Source organism: Quercus lobata, chromosome 1, assembly GCF_001633185.2.
Source record: "Quercus lobata isolate SW786 chromosome 1, ValleyOak3.0 Primary Assembly, whole genome shotgun sequence".
NCBI lineage: Eukaryota > Viridiplantae > Streptophyta > Magnoliopsida > Fagales > Fagaceae > Quercus > Quercus lobata.
In genome coordinates, this window is record NC_044904.1 from 11,182,299 (window position 1) to 11,203,444 (window position 21,146).

Here is a 21,146-nt window from a genome sequence, read left to right on the forward strand (position 1 = left end):
CATGTTCAAATGTAAAAGTCGCTAAAAGTTTATTGTTTTGCTTATACTAGTGATTTTTTTTTTTTGTGGCATTCTTAATCTTTAAGCTTCATTTCTTTATTTCTTTTATCTCTATCTATCTCACTCATACATACACATAAATATATAAGTTATGACTAATGTACAAACATGTAATTCGGCCCCCTCAAGTTAAAAATCCTAGCTACACCCCCTGGATGTATGAACTTTGCCTTTAACGTTTAGAAGTTGTATTTGAGAATCAAGTCAAAGACATAGTGACTACTAAAAAAAAAAAAAAAAAAATTGCTCTAAAACCTGTTCAATCTACTTGCTCAACTGTAGAATTGACTGCAAGCTTGACACCACTGAACAGATTGAGCTTCAAGATTTTAGAATTACATATTTAGGCCCAGCGCGATTTAAGGCCTTGAGATTCGCGCCCCACATGTCCATAACATATATAAGGCATACTTAGATCATCATAAACATAAAGAGAGGATAGATTGCTTTGGGAAATCACTATTTGGATAACTTTTGGTAAATTATTAGTTGCTCGGAGACAACTTTTGGGTGATCAAAGTCCAAACACACGGGGGTATGGAAGAATATTCTCATCTTGAGAAATAATGCTAGGATATTTCTCAAATTCTTCATATTTTAAATATGATTAAAGACTTTCGCATGACTTTGTTGATATCATGTTTTGAAAAAAGAAAAAAAAAAAAGGTAAAACAATAAAATGTGTAATTATTTTAAACACTTAACAAAAACTATACTACAACTATATTTTAAGGGAACCGCCGCTCAGTTGGGTGAGTTGGTACCTCCCATCCAAACTAGGAATGGCAACGGGTCGGGTTCGGGCCGGGTTTTTTCATACCCGGACCCGATCCGCGGGCCAAGACCCGCGGCCCGAACCCGGCCCGTTTACTAAACGGATTTTTTTCCCGGGACCCGAACCCGGCTCCACGGGCCCCGCGGGCCCCGTCCCTCATGACCAGTCCAGCCCAAAATCAAAAACAAAATTTTTTTTTGGAGAGAAAATCAGAAACAAAAATTTTGATTTATGATTTTTCAGCCCCAAATCACATACACAAACATAAATCCAAACACAATCACAAACATAAACACAAAAATCACAAACATAGATTTCAGATCTACGATTTTCCCTTTCAAAATCACAAACCAAACACAAATTTCAGAATCTCAGATCTATGATTTTCATTTTTCCCTTTCAGAAATCACAAACACAAACACAAACTCACATGATTGAAGCGAAGAACCCAGAAAAAAAAAAGAAAAAAAGAAAAAAGAAAAAAAATGGAGAATGAGGTGGAGTGAGGCCGTGTCACGCTTGTGGCCATGGGCGAGGAAGATGAGAAAGGTAGAGGACTGTGTCGTCTATGCGACAGTGCGAGATCGGCGACGGCGAGGACGAAACGGAGTTGAAAGAGTAGAGAGCCTGTGCGGCGGCGGCGTGGGTAAAGCCTGTGCGACGACGTGAGGAAGATGAGAGGGGCAGAGCACCAGTCTGCTTGTGGCCGTGACGCCGTGTGTGTTGTGGGCTTCTTATGGCTATGTATGTGAGAGAGCTGAGAGATGAAGAGGGAGAGGCGGAGGTGTGAAAAGTTGAAAGTCTGAAATGAGGAGAGTGTAGAAAAGTTTAGGGTTTTTAACTATATATATGTGAGGGTAATTTAGTAATACTGTATATATATATATATAACCGGGTCTTATCCGGGTCGGGTTTCGGATTTTTTTAAAAAATCCGAACCCGACCCGGACCCGCTTCGGATTTTTTTAAAAAAACCCATACCCGACCCTATTCTTTATCGGACCGGGTAAAATCCGGCCCATTAGGGTCGGGCCGGACCGGGTATCCGCGGATCGGATCTAAATTGCCATCCCTAATCCAAACCATAAGTGTTTGGGGGAGCAAGGATAAGTGGGTTCGAGTTACCAAGTTGCAACATATATATTATGTAAGTATTTCTAATAATTAAAAAAAAATATATATATATATATATATATTAATTTTTAGGGATTATCTTACCTCTCTTCTTTTCTTTGTATCAATATGGAATCATTCTTAGTACGAATTATTACATTTTCTTATTATTTATTTAGTTAATGTAAGATTCAAAAACTAATAATTAATTAAATCTCTGAACTTATTCCCTGATAGATTATGGTAATTGATTGCCCCCATTAATTAAATCTCTAAAATTATTCTCTAAACTAATAATAAAGTTTATATATATATATATATATATATATATATATATTTCAATATGGCAATTGGTTTTGCCCACAACTAGATTTAAGGACTTGATGTCTATCCAGTCTAAGCCTTATTGGTTTTGATCAAAACTGGTTGGCAACCATCAAAGACAGTAAATATCCTTGCACTGCATCTTAGGAAGCAATTTAAACAAAGATTGCATTCTTATATCTTGCAAAGCTGGTATGGTTAACAAAATATATCACATACCTTGGCAAAATTTGCCAAACAGTACAATTCCGGAAATATTTTAGGCGGCTGGCATGTGTTCAAAGTTATTTAGTAAGATGGACTCTTTTTGAAAGTTGAGTACAACAAAATCGACTTCCTAACAAAAATTAGTTTTGACATGGATTAAAAAAAGAAGAAAAAAGCCACGTAGGCTATTGAAAGTCGAGCATAATAAAGTCGACTTACACTGAAAGTCGACTATACCAAACTCAACTTCCATGATAGTAAATTTCACATCATCATCTCCACATCTCCAAAACCCATTTTCTCACCCTTTCCACCAAGTCCCCACCGACTCCCAAACCCAACATCATCATCACCATCATCATCAACAACAACAACAACACAGCACTCCGAAGACGATGAGAGCCGAAGCAGTGATGGTGGGCCCACATCGGCCCTAAAGCCCAAACATGACGTTGATGGAGCTTTAATCGAAGTGGTTTGGTGGCCCCGAGGCCACCTGCCCGATTCCAAAAACAAGCCCATGAGCCCGTACATTCTCGAAGTCCCAGGCGGAAACGATGTCGTCGAGGCGATCTCGAAGTTCTGTCACCGCAAAAACACCAATCTCTGCGTCCTAACAGCTTCAAGAACTGTCGCCAATGTCACGTTACGTCAGCTGTCAACCACTCTCGGCACCACCGTTACTTTTCACAGCCGCTTCGACATGTTATCGGTCTCTGCCACCTTCCTAACAACGTCATTTCCTCCAATCCCAAACGGGTTCACCATCTCCCTCTCTGGCCCACAGGGCCAGATCGTCGAAGGACTCATCGCCGAAGCTTTAATCGCCGCCAGAACTGTCTACATTGTAGCTACCTCGTTCAACAACCCCAAGTCGAGTTTGGTACACGCAACTTTCAGTGTAAGTCAAGTTTATTATGCTCGACTTTCAATAGCCTATGTGGCCTTTTTCCTCTTTTTTTAATCCATGTCGGAACTAATTTTTGTTAGGAAGTCAATTTCGCTGTACTACTTTTAAAAAAAGTCTAACTTACTAAATAACTTTAAACACATGCCATCCGCCTAAAATATTTCTGAAATTGTACTGTTTGGCAAATTTTGCCCACGTACCTTCATGTGCTGGCTTGCAATAAAAATAGGATATCAGCAGGGGAAAGCATACTAGTTAAGATAGTTACTTAATTTGGCTTTTTTATTTTCTTTTCTTTATTTTTTGTAGAAATAATTAGCTGGAGATTATAAAAAAATCACTTGTTTAATTTTGAGTGATCTTTCACCAAGTGTCTTTGGTAGACGCCATTAAGTTTGTGTTTGATTCATAAACAGATACAAGATTGGGACCCTCTCAAAAAAATTAAAAAAAAGATACAAGATTGGGACGATGAATTTTGCGAGGCTGTGAATTCCCTCACAAAAACTATATACTTTTAGAATCACTTTTGCAATAAGCTATCACCGGATTGTATAACTATAAGGTTACATAGTATTGACTCGGATCAGTACAAATGCTGTTAGAATGACTTACTACAAATAAGAAATGTAAAAAAAGAAAAAGAAATAGAAAATCATTCAAAACATAGTTCTTTGTAGTGTATATCACATTCCTTTATGTGCATTAGTTTTTGTTTGTAGGAGTTTCAGTTTATGAGTCTTTTTTATAATCTTTAATTACAATTTACAACTAACATATTTACATTGTATTACAACTTAGGGTGAGAGACTTGATATATAGCAAAAGACTTTTAGTCGAGGTCAACATGAATCCTTAATCATAGTTTTCAGAATCGGACCGGACCGGGAGGTCGGACTGTGAAAACCGAGATGAAAACCGGTTTTTTAAACATAAAGAACTAGATTTTTTGTGAATTCTATGAACCGCTAAAACCGGGGTTGGACCGCATGAACCGGTGAGAACCGTGCGGTCCAACCCCTTAGCAATTAAAAAAAAAAAAAACAACTTAACAAAATTTTATTCTACTTAATTAAATTATCCATCTCTTACAAGGAATAAAAAAATTATAATTAAAATCCTTCAAAGATATTCAACTTTACTTCAAAAATTAATCATAAATTTTAATGTTTTCATGGTTATTATTTTATTTTATTAACTTTCTTATTTAATTATTAAATATATACTTGAAAATCATTAAATTTCCCTCACATATATAGATATATTGTCAATTTTGCTAGTTTTATAAATTTAATATCTATATTTAGGCTTTAATTAATTATTAAATTAATTATGACGTTATCGCGGTTCGACCTCGGTTCAACCTCGGTTCGACTTCAAAAACCTTGAACCTCTCCTTTTTACGATTCAATGAACGATCCGGGTCTATAAACCTTGTCCTTAATAGCACAAAGTTGGTTCTCAAAATGTGCATAATGCTAGTAAGAGTAAGAACCCAATGAGATCGAAGTTATGGTTAAGCCACTTAACTGGTGGTGCCCATGGCTTTTCTTTATGCAGGGAAAAAATATATTTAAATTGTGTTCACGTCTCTACTATTTTTATATTTAGTTGAATGATATTTTTTTTGCTGAATATTTAGTTGAATGACATAAGTCAAAACTAATTTCGTCCATATATATATATATAATATAATATAATATAAAATAAAAATCTCATAATTGATTTAAAGAAAAAAAAGACTTTTTTAATTACACTTCAACAATAAATGTGCAACCAACTTTAAGTTGAAGCATCCAGGCCGACCACGTGACATTTTTACTCCAACATTTTTGGTTTTAACAGTCGATTTCAAGATGAGACAATTTGGAAAAAGTATAGAATTACAAAATTTTTCACAACTTCTTATCACAATTGTAATGTGGTAGTGTGATTAGTGAAAAAAAAAAAATTGTAGTTTTATGTCTAAATGATGATTAATCACTTATAGTCTACCATATCAGAATTGTGAAATAATTTGTAATTCTAAAACTACTCGATAATTTAAGTAGATCAATTTCAAAACTCAGTCACATACGATCATTAATTTTTGCGAATCACTAACCATTGGATCATGTCTTTTTTATATTTAATAATCTAATTATCTACCATGTCCTATATCATAATCTCTCTCTCAATGTTATGTTGTGTACTTATAATAACTGTTGAAAAGATTTTGGTTCTATGGTAGTTCAGCGGTGTGTAAAACTAGTATAGTTAGGTCAACTTCATTAAATTGTAACATAATTCTAGTCGAAAAAGTAAAAACATAATGAAAGTTAGTTAAGCTTCTTATGGAAATTTGATTAACATGGAAAGCCAAATCATCTAACTCTAACCACTACCTTGCACTCACACAAATTGACCAACCACAGCCCACTGGTTATGATTTTATTAAATAATCAGCTTTATTTTATTTTATTTTTTGATGCTGACAAATCACAGTCTTCATGGTCATTGAAACGCACTTAGATTTATGGCATAGAAAGTGAGGTCGTACCTTTTTCTTTCCCTTCTGCACCAACCTCCAACTACCTCTCCTTAACTTAAAAACTTCAATGGTAATGGTACTAAAAATTTATTATAAACTGCAAACTCTACAAAGCTAATTTTTGTTGGGTCTAGCTAGTTAATGAGTGCCGTTGTGATTATTTTAAGAAAGTTGTTAGGGTCTAATTAATAGTGGTCCTTAAAAAATTTGTTAATGAATTTTTAATATCATTTATTTGAGAAATAGAATAAAATTGTTACAACATTTTTTTTTTCTTTTATCATAAAAAATTTCCTAAAATGAGTTACTATTAAATGTCTTTAGAGCATCAGTTATTTTTTCTTAATTAAGTTTTAATATTACTTTTATGAAAAATACAAAAAATTGTCAAAAAAACTAATTATTTTTTCTTTTCTTACAAAAAGTTTTTAAAAATATTTCTTAACCTAATATCTTTAGCGCATCCGTTAACCTTTCCCATTTTTATTATTATTATTTTTTAACTATCTTAGGCTGAGAATTATGTAACATTAGTTAGTATTAGTAATTTTTTTAAGAAAAAAAAAAAATAGGAGAAGAAAAAGACGAAGAAAGGTAACTTAGGCAAAAATTAATTATGAGTGAAGCACGTGAGGAAAGTGTGAAGGGGTCCCATGAACAACAAGTGCTATAATAATAATACACTAAATACTATGCCACTTTTCCCCAGATGTCTGCGTCGTTTTCCGTAATTGCATGTGCGCAAGTTAGCGGATTCCAATCCAGTGAATAATCCAGTAGCCCCGGAGCGTAAGAAAGCTCAAGCTTTTTGCTAAAAGCCTAAATCAATGTGTTATGTGCGTAAAAGTTTTGGCATTGTGGCCAACCAATACCAACAATGTCAAAAAGGCAATATGGCATTTAGGTCATGGGTGACATTGATAAGTAAAAAATAAAAATTCCCTCTGCTCTTTGATTTAAGTAACACTTACCAGGCGCCCGTTAGGACTTATAATAGGTAGCGGCAAGAGTTATGCCAAGCACATGGTTCTGAAAACAAAGAGAGCCTACTGACACCTTGCTTCTTTTAATGCACCCTTAAATATGGTTCACCTTATCTTTGTGAGTGTATAATACACTAATCATTTGCTTCAAAATTGTCAACTCATGGTAATCTACATAAATTACTCCTAGTCCTACTAGTAGGCACTTTTTTTTTTTTTTGGGTACAGAAAAAAAAAAGAGTTGGAGGCTACTTGCGTGGTTATATTGTCTGAGCGTTACTATAATAGTATCCAACTCGCTCCAAGACACAAATGAATAGGGCACTCACAAAGTGTGATCGAACCCGTGCAATATGCATGAAAGTCCAAGTTGTTTCCCGTTAGGCTACCAACCATGTGGGTGTAGGCACTATTTTTCACTACTTAATGAGAATTGGAATAAATTAAGAGAGAGAAAGAGAGAGAGTGTGTGTGTGAAAGAGCCTAAGTTTTTATGGTTACAACCATGCTACCGGTTTTTTTGGCTAGGCATTTACTCTTTAGAAAACTTGGCATAAGGTTCCCATGAGTATAAAAATAATAATGAGAGAGAGAGACTCTGTACAAAAATAAATGAGCATTCCAGCTGGGACTGTCGGCGTGAAATGAAGCAAAACTATAATAGAGAAAGAGAGAGAGAGAGAGAGAGAGAGTAGTGGCATAGTTGAAGATTTTAGTTTGAGATCCTGGTTAACCGCTAACCATACTTGCCAGTTAAAATAACCACCTCCTTTCTCGTAATTTCAGATATAAATATATAAATTTTAAAAAATAATAATAAAAATAAAACAAAAAAGGAAAGTAGCAGGAGTGTATTTCTTTCTTTTTATTGTTTCTAAGCAAAAACAGAGTAGAGTGAACAGCAAGGCTAGTACAGTGAAGCACTCGTACAAGATTTTTTTCCGAGCTCGTTGCTGGCTATTATTTTGAGAATGAAATTAAAGAAAAAAAAGGAAATCCTGAAAATTGAATTGAATTTGAAGTAGAAGAAAATTTGAGGGAAACACAATTGTTGTCGGTGGTGGCTATTCTAACAAATACAGTCATATGAGCAAAAAGGAATTCATGTAAAAAGTGTTGGAAAAGGAAAATGGTGAGAAAGCTGAGAAAAATATAAGATCGCTTTTTTTTGAAGGAATAGATTCGATTTCCGATGGAGTCTCGCATGGATCAGTACGAGATCATGGAGCAGATCGGTCGAGGCGCTTTCGGAGCCGCCATTCTCGTCCACCACAAGGCCGAGAAGAAGAAGTAATGCCTCTCTATCTCTATCTCTATCTCTCTCACTATCAATCTCAGTGCTCTGTGTAAAGATACATTTTCCATAGACTGAATTGAAATCCGTGAATCTCCTTTTTTCTTTGTTTCAGGTACGTGTTGAAGAAGATCCGGCTAGCTAGGCAAACCGAGCGTTGCAGAAGATCTGCTCATCAAGAGGTAGCTTCAATTCTGTTTTGTGCAGCAATTTTGGCATGGATAATTACTTTAATTTTGCGATTTTTGGTGAGTAACTGTAGATGGCACTAATTGCGCGAATTCAACACCCTTACATTGTCGAATTTAAGGAGGCGTGGGTCGAGAAGGTGAGGACTATTTTGTGTGTTCTTGATTATATGATCAAAATTGTTCTGTATTTATTTATTTTTCCTGAATTAGAAAGTCCATGTTTTGTAATAATGTAGGGTTGCTATGTTTGTATTGTCACTGGATACTGTGAAGGTGGAGACATGTGAGTTTCTTCTCTGATTTTTATTTACAAACCTCAAATAGAAGGTCTTGATTTCTGTCATTTACATGCAATATCCCACATTTTTTTTCTTTTGCTTGAATTGTTAACAGGGCCGAATTAATGAAAAAGTCCAATGGGGTTTATTTTCCAGAAGAGGTAGTTTTTCTTGTCAAGTAGATTTTTTTTTTTTGTTTTAATTTTTAATTTTTTTTGTTCATATTAGAATTCAATATCTTTGGGTTGATAATTGTGAACATTTCTCAGAAACTCTGCAAGTGGTTCACGCAACTACTACTGGCAGTCGAATATCTACATTCAAATTTCGTCCTACATCGTGATCTAAAAGTATGTGTACAAGCTGGTCGCTTTTCTTTTTCTCCCCATTGGATGTCATCGTTGTAAATGCTAATTTGTTTGTTGCTCTCTTGGCAGTGTTCGAACATCTTTCTAACCAAAGATCAGGATATTCGTCTTGGTTAGTTTGTCTATGTTGTTATTGTGTTGCGATAAGTTTGAAACTGATTTATGATTTAGTTCTGTTACTTATTTATACTGATGTCCCTTGTTATTGTCTTTTGTTTCTGTATAGGGGATTTTGGACTTGCTAAAACACTGAAGGCAGATGACTTGGCCTCTTCGGTATGTGTACTTTATATGGAAATTTCGTTTTTTCATATGCAAAATTTTGGGACAGGAAACTCGATGTTTACATTTAACACCAGACTATAACATAATGATCAAGACCATTCATAAACTAAACAAGTCTAGAAGTAAAACTATTTACTTATCTGTTCATCATTTATCAAAGTAAGTAATGTTATAACTGACAGGCCTACCTAAAGCTAAGGCAAAGCCATTTCAATAAAATTACGATTTTTATAAATTTTGATAGCTTTAATTGAATCTTACGTAGCTCTATACAGTTTTAGAGGTTGATAAATGACAAGGACACTTTATCTTAAATTTCAATTACCTTTTTATCAAGGTTAGAAATTGAAAATTTTAAGTTGTTTGTCCAAAATAACTCTACCTGAAGATGGCTTAAAATTGCTACATAAATATATTAAAATTTTCTCATTCATAGCTTTTCTGTTGAAAACTTATCCATAGGTTCCTATTTTATGAACATCCATATAACTTTGTCCTGATGCTCATTCTGTAAATGTAAATTCAAAGTTATTCACCTCTTATAAGATACTACAGCAACATGGTAATAGAACAAAAGTAAAAGGAATTGTTAATGTTTGTGTTTTCTCTGTGGCATTCGTTAATGCTCTATACCTTCTTGTGCAGGTAGTTGGAACTCCTAATTACATGTGTCCTGAACTGCTGGCGGATATTCCTTATGGTTTTAAATCTGATATTTGGTCTCTAGGTACGTGTTTTATATCCTATTCCAGTGATGTTCTTAAGTCTTGTTGTGCTACACCTTAAATTGTACATTGTTGACACCTATCAAAAAATTGTACATTGTTGACCAGGGTGCTGTATGTATGAAATGTCTGCTCATCGTCCTGCCTTTAAGGCTTTTGTAAGTCCTTTGACCAAATTATATTTCTTGTATTTTGATATTTTATAGGAATAGTTTTCGTAGGTTAATACATTTTTTTAACATCTAGATTATGATAAGATGTCTCTTTCGATGTAATACTTCAACTTAACAAGAACTTACTATATAATTTCTACTACCAGAGTCACCAATTGCGGTTTGACTACAATTTCCTTTTGTTTAAGTAAATTGAACCTTGTCATGCTCTTTGTTTTGTTTCGTATATTGGTAAATTGTGTTTGAATGAGCAATACAATGGAATATCATGAAAATAGTTTGTAGAAGTGCTCCAGAATGAGAAATTGACAGTCAGAATCACAATAAAGACCTTTTTCCAGCAATTAACCCCCCCCCCCCCCCCCCCCCCCCACAACCCCCTTCTTAAAATGTTTTTTTGGGAGCTTTTCACAGAATCATATAGTTGGCAAACCATCTGAACTGCTATTTACTGACTTCACTCTGACTAACTGTAGATGTTAGACATGTCTGTCCATGTTTTACCCAGCCTTTGCTTTCTTCACAAATGGATAGATACATTATGATTATGTGTAAATATAATGTATGTATCATATTTCTTTTTGATAAAAAAATACAACTCATCCACCTGTTTGGGGTGGGCTCCATAACTTCACCCTCCAACCCTTGTTTATGGGAGAAGGATTTGGTCAGAAGAAAACTGGCCTTTGCATTCTGAATATTTTATGTTTTGAAAAAAAAAAAAACAATGCTTTATTTTATGAACTGTTTTGCATTTAGTTCATCTAATTAAATTTTATCACTTTGGAAGTGCTCAATGGTGTAACATATGATCTTATATGCTTTTCACTCTTTGGAAAGGCTTCTATAAATAATTATCTTTAGTTTATGATGACCTATTTTCACTAACTCACTTCATTTTAATTATTTGTTATTAGATATTTGATGTTGGTGTTATACATCTGATTTCAGGATATGGCAGGATTAATTAGCAAGATAAATCGTTCCTCTATTGGTCCTTTGCCGTCCTGCTATTCCCCGTCCTTGTAAGTTCCAGTCTGCTGTTTTTAAACTTATTACACTTGAATTTTGATTGTATGCAACATCATCATAATTACATGAGCATTCAATGTGTTACTCTGGGTCTGTGCAGTGAGTAGGCAATTACTTTGCCTGGCTGCACGTACAGGCCCCACCACTGGAGCCTAGGTGTCTTTCATAGCAGGTTAGATTGCACTTTTTATAAGATGGTGACTATGCTCTTGCTTTGCCTCACTGTGCCTTCAGGCCTCTGTGCTGGAGTTTAGGAGGTGATGGTACCTGGTAGATTGAGTGTGTGTATATATATAGATTTCTATATTGCAAGTGTTATTAAGATATAAATGTCTAGGCTCTCATCTAACACCTCTCATACACCTTTATGGTAGATGGATTTTGAAAACTTATGTGATCTCGTTATGATATAATGGATTTTGTTTTGAGCCTCGTAACTCAATTACTTAAAAAAATTTGGTTGGTGAGTTCATAAAAGAGGTCGTCCATTTTCTTCAATATTGGGTGTGGCCATCTATGCAATGTTCAAATCATTTATTATATAAACAACTTAGATTCTGCCTCCATTATCCTTTTACAATATATACTGTAATCTATTAAGCTTATTTGTTATTACAAACCTTCTCTCCCATTTCTGTTAAGCTGAATAAATCCATATTTTGGGGATTGACCAACATTTTAAGGGGTTAGAGATGGGCATAGAAATTGCTGGTGTCAAACAATTATATATGCTGGTCAAAGAGAGAGTGGCAGTCGCTGGCATTGATGGTTAAAACTAAAAGCTCTCTGATGAGAGACAGAGAAGAGTCAGGGCTATCTACGGTGTGTGGGTGTGAGTGTGGGTGTGTGCGTGTGTGTGTGTGTGTGAGAGAGAGAGAGAGAGAGAGAGAGAAGTGAGAAGAGGAGGTGGGGGGTTAACCAACATTTGACTAAAGTTCTTTACTAAATTGGGTGACTTGATTTCCGCTTATTGTGTCATGTACTCAATTTCACATACTTCATCATATGCTATTAAATATTGGGCATTGTAAAGCATTATAAACAGTTTCTTTTGAATTTCACAAACAGGAAAACACTTATCAAGGGCATGCTGAGGAAAAACCCTGAGCATCGGCCAAATGTAAGCTTCTATACTAAATTTGCTGTGTCAAAATAAAACTATTTCATTAGCAGTACTTCATCTAAACATTTTGGGTGTGTACCTTGGTCAGGCGTCCGAGATTTTGAAGCACCCATATTTGCAGCCCTATGTTGATCAGTATCGCCCATCTTTCAGCCCTCCGACAGAATGTTCCCCAGAGAAGCCTATCTCTGGTGGTCGTAATTCTCGGAGAAATATGGCTGAAAGCCAAAACAGTGCTAGTTCTAGCAGTGACAAAGATAGTTTGCTTTCTAGTGAAAAATACATTCCGGAAATGGTCTCTAACTGCAATAATAAGGGCACTGACACAGATTTGGCTTCGATTGATGATGAAGATGTCTCTGAGAAGCTCCTGCTTAGTGAAGAAGAACATGGGCCTAACACATGCACTGTCAAAAATGATGTGCAAGAGGTGATGAAACCCTCTCATCATGAACAGCAATCCAATATTGAATCAAGGCATCCAAAAACCATTAAGAATATAATGATGGCATTAAAAGAAGGGAAAGTTAGAGAAAATAGTTCTCCAATGAGGGGCAATCGAACAAAGACTGTAGCTGCATTGACCCAAAGAACAAACGCAGAAGCATTGCCTAAAGTGCCCAAACCTAGTGCTGTTGCTCCTGGTTTCAAGTCCAATGCAGATACACCAGCGAAGGCATCCTTTGATTTTGCAAAGCGGATTCAGGGGTCACATTCTTTAAAGCATCAGGTACAACTGCGATTTATATTCTCTGTTATGGTTTCAGTACATGATTTGAACTGATCAAAGATAGATTGTGATTTACCTCTGCAGTTACCTGTTATTGACTCCTCACCTAAAACAAAACCCAGACATGACTTGACTCCTCCATCTGGTCCTGTAAAACAAGTTGTTGAAGATGGACCTCCTACTAAGTCAAGGCAAAGAACCCCTCCTAGTTTGGTCAGACGATTGCCATTTCCAGTACGGATGAAGCAAGTGGAGCTTGATGTTCCAAATGCAGTGAGCAGTTCTGTGAAGGTAGGGCCAAGTGAGATGCCCCATGAGGCTGAAAAGACTCATGCAGTACCTAAAAGTTGTTCAACACATGTTTCTAGGCACATTATACAGGAGCCACTAAAGGCTCAAGAAAGAGGTTCAAAAGGAATGCAAACAGATAGTGGCAATTCATTGTCATCTTCAGTGTCAATTCAAGGATTTGAGCTTTGTGATGATGCAGAAATTCCCTTGATTGACATGAAAGAACAGATACTCCCTAATCGTGAGAGTATCACTCATACTGAATGTATAGAATCACATCTAGCCAGCTGCTCACCTGCTTCCCAGTTGCATGCGCATTCTGAGATGTCTAAAAATATGGCTGGGGAAAACCATGGACATGATAAAAAATCTGTAATTTGCTTGGTCCAAACCTCAGGGGACATCATAGATCTTCAGAATACCACTCCTGATATCGAGAAATTGAGTTCAAGTGTGGTTCAAGAACTCCCAATCCTGAGCTCTGAAGAAAGATTTGTTTGTAAAGATGATACCCCTGTAAGCAGGCCAAGTAGTGGGCATGATACAGTTATACAGTCAAAACTTACATCTACATCCATTGGTGATGACAAGTTCACTGTAAGGGAACTTTTATCATCAGTAGCAGAGACTACCCCTTCAGTTGTGTCTCCTCCTTCATCAAGCCAAAAGAGTTTGCAGCTGGATAAAGGAACCATTTTGCAAAATCCAACAATTGAAAAGCCAACTGCCACCCATCTTTCCCCAGTTTTTGACGATGTCATACATGTTATACGGCATAGTAGTTTCCGTGTTGGAAGTGAGCAGCCAGTACTGGAAACAGTAGAGATGGGGGTTCAGAATATGGATGTTAATAAGCTGATAAATGTAGTGAGGGATGAAATAGAGATGAGAAACGCAACTGCTTCTGCAACATTTAAATCATCAAGTGGCACTGAAGCCTTGAGTTTGAATACAAATGTTTCTGAGATCTCTGGTCTCAAGGAAGTGGATGTGAGAGATGCTGTTCCTTCAGTTCTGAAATCTGATACCCTAGAGCCAACGAAGCCCAACCCCCCTGTGACCGAAGAAGAAACACCGGCAAAGGAAATCTTGGATGTTAAGTCTTTCAGGCAAAGGGCAGATGCACTTGAAGGGCTACTGGAATTGTCTGCAGAGTTGCTGCAGCATAATAGATTGGAGGAGCTCGCAGTTGTTTTGAAGCCTTTTGGAAAAGACAAGGTCTCCCCAAGGGAAACAGCTATTTGGTTAGCAAAAAGTCTTAAAGGAATGATGATTGAGGACAGTGGGCGGAGTTCATGATGTATCAAATCTGTGGTAAGCTTGCTCTGATATGATGCTTTATGTAATTGCTCTCATAGTTCTTAGCTATTTTTTATGCTTTTTGCACATTCAAGCTCGATTTGAATTTAAAGAGAACACGCAGGACTTTTATTTTTTATTTTTTTTTTAGGGAGGGGGGTTCCTTATTATCCAATTCTTTCAATGCCTTCTTCTGTTGTACATAGTGACCATACAAGTTAATAACATTGTCTTCAATTCAAATATACATATATATGCTTTAGCTTGTGGTCTATGTAATTCAAGGCATTGTTTTTTTTTTTTTTCGATCAGTTGTAATTCAAGGCATTGTAATCAATGGTCGTGGTTGATAAAACATAGTGGTCAATGGTTGGAGAAATTGGAGAACCAAAAAAGTAAATGTTTAGGTGTAATTTGGAAATGGATGTTTTAAATTATTCAGAAATTAATGTTTTAGTTAAGATTGAAGTCAGCTTCATTCGACAATCAGTTTTAGCCAAATTTACCCTGATACTTTTGTATGCTAGAGCTCTTGGTACTTAATTTTGAAAATCTAACTGAGAGTGAATTCCAAACAGGCTCTAAATGAAAAGCTCAGGTTCGGCTCGAGAAAAAAGCTTGTTTATGCTCGTTTATTTAGCAGACAAGTTAAGCTCAAGTTTAAGCTTTCCTATCAAATGAGTTAAAACTCAAACATAATAATATATTCGTGAACAAACTTGTAAGTATGAGGCTCAATTTGAATATAGATGTGTTGAAATGTACATATGTATAAAAATATAATTATATAGACAATATTTTATTGTACAAGTTTGTAAATAAATTCACAATATATAAAATTGTCATTTCTAATTCATTGATAACATAAATAGTTCATTTCATTGAAAAAATTATTTATAATTTTTAAAATACAAGGTTGATGGATCTAGTTTTTATTAGTTCATAAATGAAAATCATTTAATTTAATTAACTTAAACAGTATAATTTCAATGACAATTTAGTTATTAATTTTTAACGTAGATTTGTGAAGGAGTAAAAAATTTTAGTTGTGTTGTTTAATATATTTAGGAAAAGAATAAGTTAATCTAGTAGTTCATGAATCAGATTAAACCAAATTTGAACATGCAATCTAACTTGTAGTATCCGTTTGGATACACATCTATGTTTCACGTCTGGCGTTTCACGTCCTTTTTTTTTTCATTGAGAAGCGCGTTTCAGTGCTTTCCAATGGGTCTCGTGCACTGTTCACGAGACCCACAAACCTCTTTTTTTCACCAAAACTTTCTTTAAAAATAGGTCTCATAACACTATTCACACATTTAAAAATTATTTTGCTATAGTGTTTTAAGTTTTCAGCAAAATAAGCGATATATAAACGAACCTGTAATCTAACATGGTAATAAGCTTGAAAAAATTAAATGAACCAATTTTGAACTTTTAATATTTGGCTCATTTTCAGCCCTAATTCCAAATGATCTAACATTTGAATGTGTATATATTATTTAAAAATTATCTTTCCCTTCTAGGTGTTTTGTGTATAAAATCTCTTTAAGGAGGCGGGGAAGTTTGGTGAAATGAAATTAGAGTGTTTAGTTATTTTCGACTTTCAAGTGAGGATTGGAGATTTCTTAAGAGCTGCAATTGGGATTTTGCATGCTGATTATATTTGCTTCTCAAATTTTCAGGTTTTCTTTACTAATTTTAGTGCAAATCCCTATGATACTTCATACTTGTATAAAAGGCCATTGACCCTGGAACATTTATGAGCAACAAGGTAATTGTTTAGAAACGGCTTTCAAAAAGAGGCATCCTGGATATATTTCAATTTTCTCTATCTCTTAAGGGATATGTCAAAGTTGGAAGAGAATAAAGGAGTTTTTTTTTTTTTTTTTTTTGAATGAGAATCATGAGTATATGACACTAACTTAATCCTGTAAACAAATTCATGATCTGAATATAAGATTATTTACCCTTTATGTAGGTTTGATTGTGAATATGAACTCCTTGGGACCTTTGTTGGATGCTTTTTCTAGCATTCAATTGTCCCATCTTTTTCAACTCAACAAATGTTTTCCCGGATTTTGCATTTGTTGCTTCATCTGTATATAGCACATCACATTCAGATTTTAGCTATATTACTCTAAATAATCTGTTGCTGGTGCATTTACCATCCATATTGGCCAGGTTCACGGTCATTTATGTATAGATATTGATGAGTTAAATCATATACTATTAAGAAGCCATCTGTCCCTTTTGACTTTGTCTTGATTACTCCTCTTTTCCTGCTGGAGTGAGGAAACAGAAAGTCATCGTTCCTTAATTGCCCAGTTCAGCCAGGATGTGTGTTATATAATGGAATGTTTGTCGGAGCTTTCAATGATAAGTATGGTAGAGCAGCTGAGCAGGCTGACTTGCATGGTTTGATTATAAAAACTTGGACTTTGGCTGTGAATTATGACATGCAAAACAAAACAATCTTGTATACATAAATGAAGAACAAAATTTTGATCTCATTCTTTATCTAATTTAAATATGATTCCAAGCTCAGATCAGTATGTATTGTACTGCTGCTGATTTAGGAATTAATTTTCTAAAATGTGCCTGTGCAAGAAATTGATGGCGAAGACTTTGGCGAGTCAACCAGGGTCATCTACTACGAAATTTGGGTGCCATTTACAAGTCAGTTAGTTTTTGCTTCTGTGATGTTGCTTTCGCCCCCATTATTACTGCAATTGTTGCCAAGTCTCAATTCAAATCACTCTCGTTTGTATGTAGCTTTGTTCAACTATAATAAGATCACACACTATAGTGGCTGGATTCCCTTTTTTACTGTTTTGAGTGTATGTCATTGTCAAAATCCTTTTAAATGCTCTTGTATGTCATTTTTATTTAAGGTGCATTATTATTATTTTATTATTACCTTTTTGACTAATCACTCTTGGCTGCTGGTTCCGAAACAAAAATACACGACAAATCGTAGTAAGATCGGAATCTAAAACAGTGCCTACGCGGTAATGTGAGTGAAGAACACATTCCTATTTCAGTGATTTCACATTGGAAGGTTCCTGTTTTTAACTATAAAAGGAATCTGATAGGAAGTTACTCATAGGAATCTCATAGGAAGTACGTGTAATGTATCTATTGCTAAAAAAGCTTTCCATTTAGAAGAATTGCTACGAAAAACACTTTACGCGTTACATCTGCATATAAAAAAGCTGACCCATCATTCCCTTTTCTTTCTCATCCATTATTTCACTGATTTCCATAACTGAATTATCTGTCACAGCAAGAGAGAGAGAGAGACAACATCAGCAGCTTTAGCCGTTAGTACTGTCTATAAGCTATAACACAACAACCAACATACTCTATGGTGTCCCCCAACAGCTATTCAACTCAGCCCTCAACCTCCGAGGATTCTGCTGATTACAACTTCCTTCGCCGTTTGATCTTTGTGCTGCTCTCTTTTTTCGTCATAATTACCCTTGTGATCTACATTGCATGGCTTATTCTTAAACCACTATCTCCGGACTTCGAAGTCGACTCTTTCACGGTCTCTAATTTCACTGTTTCCGGCTCACAAATAAGGGGGAAATATGATATCCAATTCACTGTGAGAAACCCCAACAAGAAAGTAGACTTTAATGTCGAAATTTTCGATATCCGTGTGAATTATAGGAGAACCCGTCTTTCTCAGAACTCAGAGGCATCTAGGCATCTGTTTCTGGAGAAGTCGAATCAAACTAGCGTTAAGGCCGAGTTGGACCCGAATTTGAGTCGTTATGTGAGGAAAAATGACTTGGAGAACTTGGGTCAGAACTTAAGCGGGGGTGTGATTTGTTTTGACGTGAGGATGCCTGTTTCAACAACATTTAGTTATGGAAATTGGCCTAGAATCGAAAGATCAATGCTCGTTTATTGCAAGAATCTGAGGGTTACATTCTCGTCTTCTAAGTTGGTTGGAAAGCTCATAGACAGAAGAGAGGATTGCTTAGTACTTTCTGACTAAACATAGGGGAGTCATTCATTAGTTTTCTTGCACAGTCAACACATAGGTTATCGGTTCATTTAATTAGTTAAATTAGGTGAGTTGCAACTTGCAAGTTGCTTTGTTTCTCTTATTTTTTGAATGTGAGTTCATTCATTTGTTGTTCACATTTTGGGGTGTGCCTAGATAGAGATTACCTTTTCAATTTCCGCTGTCACTGTGTACGGTTTATAACTTCACGCGTAAATACTACAAATTAAAGATACCATTCCTTATTCTTTCGCTTTTTGTCGCACTTTCTTTTCCTTTTTCTGCCTTCAATACTGTGTGGTTGAAATGATGTCGAAATGTTATGGAAAATGATGTATACAGGTGATGGATGGTGAAAGAGAAATGAAGCCAATAATGCTTCCACAATTCAATGCAGAATTGTCTCCGCCACTTCTTTTCTACGAGTAATTATTAGATGTTTTTGTAGCACGATTTTTTTTAAAAACATTTTTGGTAGATTTTACTAATTAGAATTATAGTATAATCTACAATGAAAGTGAGAACAAAGAGCATTGTGTCACTATATTATGAAAAATACCCAATAATTTTCTCTTTTATTCACTCCAAAAACAATAAATTATGATGCAAAACTCATAGTTTACACACTTCAATAGTCCAATACCAAAATACTACATCAACTTTCACAAATTAAAGAATTGAAGTCCCACACAATCATTCCCATAGGCAGAAATAAATTGTACATGGGGCCATGATCCTCCCAAAAATTATATAATCCTCTAATAATGGGTAAAACTAAGATCCCAACTCTGTTTTTTAAAGTGATGCTCCCCCCCTTTCCGGGCCTCTTCCCCAAATTCCAATTCCTTTCACTAGTCTTTTCCATCCTCTTCGCAACAAATCAGTTTCTAACTTTTACCTTTAACTTTTAGTCTTTTATACTAACTTTTATTATCGCCGTTCTTTAGAATCTAAATTCAACTTTTCCTACTAAAGTAACTACAAAATTTATATAAAATGTTTACAAATTAATGTGTCCATAAAAGTAATTTGTGGATTTTTACAATTTAATTGATGAAATTTGAATTACTTTATTATGATTGGTGATACATCAATTTTTAAGCATTATACTCTAAAATTTAGAGTGTCTTTATCATCATTTTTTCCCAAAACTCTTACAATATTCTTCCACATTCCAACCACGCAAAAGACTTTCCTCTCTCTCTCTCTCTCTCTCCATTACCGCAAGGACGGAACTAGGATTTGGAAATGAGGGGGGCCAAAGTATTAAAAAAAAAAAAATTGGTATAGACCAAACTTAACATAAGCTTGTTCAATTGCATTGTGTTAATTAATATATTCGTGGTAATTCTAGATTATTCTATAATGAACTATTACCAATTTTATATATGGTGATTTTTCAAAAATTTATTTGATGGATTTTAGAAATTGGGACATCAAATTAGATGTTGACAATACTGCATTTTCAATATGAGCTTCTAAATTATTTTGAATTTTTCTTAATAAAAAAAATCAAAATTGAACATTATTTTTCCATGATCTTAAAAAAAGGCAACAATAATTAATTATAAGGAATTTATCCTACATCTACCTAACCATTTAAATAATATTTTGACATAAGATTGACAAATTTCTCTCATTTTTTAAAAAGTAACACTATCAAACAATTTATTACAGCAAACTCATTATATAATTTTTTAAAAATAAACATTATTATTACAGCAAACACAACTAAAAACTTTTTAAAAAGTAACTTAAAGAAAAATAACATTAAGCATTTCACAGTTCACACCATATGAACTAAAAATCATACACTTGATAATGCCAAATTTGTGCTTTACTTTTTGTTATTAATATTAGTTTGTTTACAGGTAATTCATGTTATTCTTGGGGCAGTTGGGTTTCTTTGTCTGCATGTAATTCATATTATTTTTTGGACAACTGGGTTTCTTTGGACCAGATTTGTGCTTTATTATTATTATTATTATTTTTTATTATCCAGAGGTTATTGTAATTATTCTTCAGCAACTAGGCAAAAGGGATAGAATAGAACATATGCTTTTGGATTTCATGGGCCAATTTATAATTTTTTGGAGGGAGGGGGCCAAGATTGCATATTTTGGGGCAAATTGAAAATTTTCTTTGTGTACACACATACTGTGAATTTTTTTTCCATTTTTTTTAGGGGGGGGTGGCGACGCCAGCCCAAGGCTAACTAGGTCCGTCTCTGCATTACCTCTTCCTTACTATGCTTTCACATAATCACGTTATCATGAACTCCACCATCATTCTCAACAAAGAGTTTTCTTATTTGAAGCTAAGTGAATCTTGAGTAGTACAAAATTTTTCATTCCCTTCTTCATTTCTACTTTACTTAAATTTTTATTTATTTGTCATGATTTTTCTTTGTTAGTTTAATTTCTACTTAGTTGAGAGATAC

At 34.9% G+C, this 21,146-nt stretch overlaps 3 protein-coding genes across 3 annotated transcripts; all 3 read left to right on the top strand.

Annotated features, from left to right (window-relative positions):
• The first annotated feature begins 2,730 nt into the window (after window positions 1-2,730).
• Window positions 2,731-3,443, top strand: LOC115995036 (AT-hook motif nuclear-localized protein 17-like). The gene is made up of 2 exons (XM_031119448.1): window positions 2,731-2,824; window positions 2,860-3,443. The coding sequence occupies exons 1-2, from the start codon at window positions 2,731-2,733 to the stop codon at window positions 3,441-3,443; spliced, it is 678 nt and encodes a 225-aa protein (XP_030975308.1).
• A 4,269-nt stretch (window positions 3,444-7,712) lies between these two features.
• Window positions 7,713-15,070, top strand: LOC115978673 (serine/threonine-protein kinase Nek5). Its single transcript, XM_031100515.1, has 14 exons — window positions 7,713-8,192; window positions 8,312-8,378; window positions 8,459-8,524; window positions 8,624-8,670; window positions 8,781-8,826; window positions 8,935-9,015; window positions 9,103-9,145; window positions 9,260-9,309; window positions 9,964-10,045; window positions 10,152-10,201; window positions 11,168-11,241; window positions 12,317-12,368; window positions 12,460-13,101; window positions 13,186-15,070. Exons 1-14 carry the CDS (start codon window positions 8,095-8,097, stop codon window positions 14,689-14,691), a joined length of 2,904 nt encoding a protein of 967 aa, XP_030956375.1. The 5' UTR covers window positions 7,713-8,094; the 3' UTR covers window positions 14,692-15,070.
• A 2,833-nt stretch (window positions 15,071-17,903) lies between these two features.
• On the top strand, window positions 17,904-18,954 carry LOC115977545 (NDR1/HIN1-like protein 3). The gene has a single exon (XM_031099488.1). It carries the CDS (start codon window positions 18,059-18,061, stop codon window positions 18,695-18,697), a length of 639 nt encoding a protein of 212 aa, XP_030955348.1. The 5' UTR covers window positions 17,904-18,058; the 3' UTR covers window positions 18,698-18,954.
• Window positions 18,955-21,146: the final 2,192 nt, after the last annotated feature.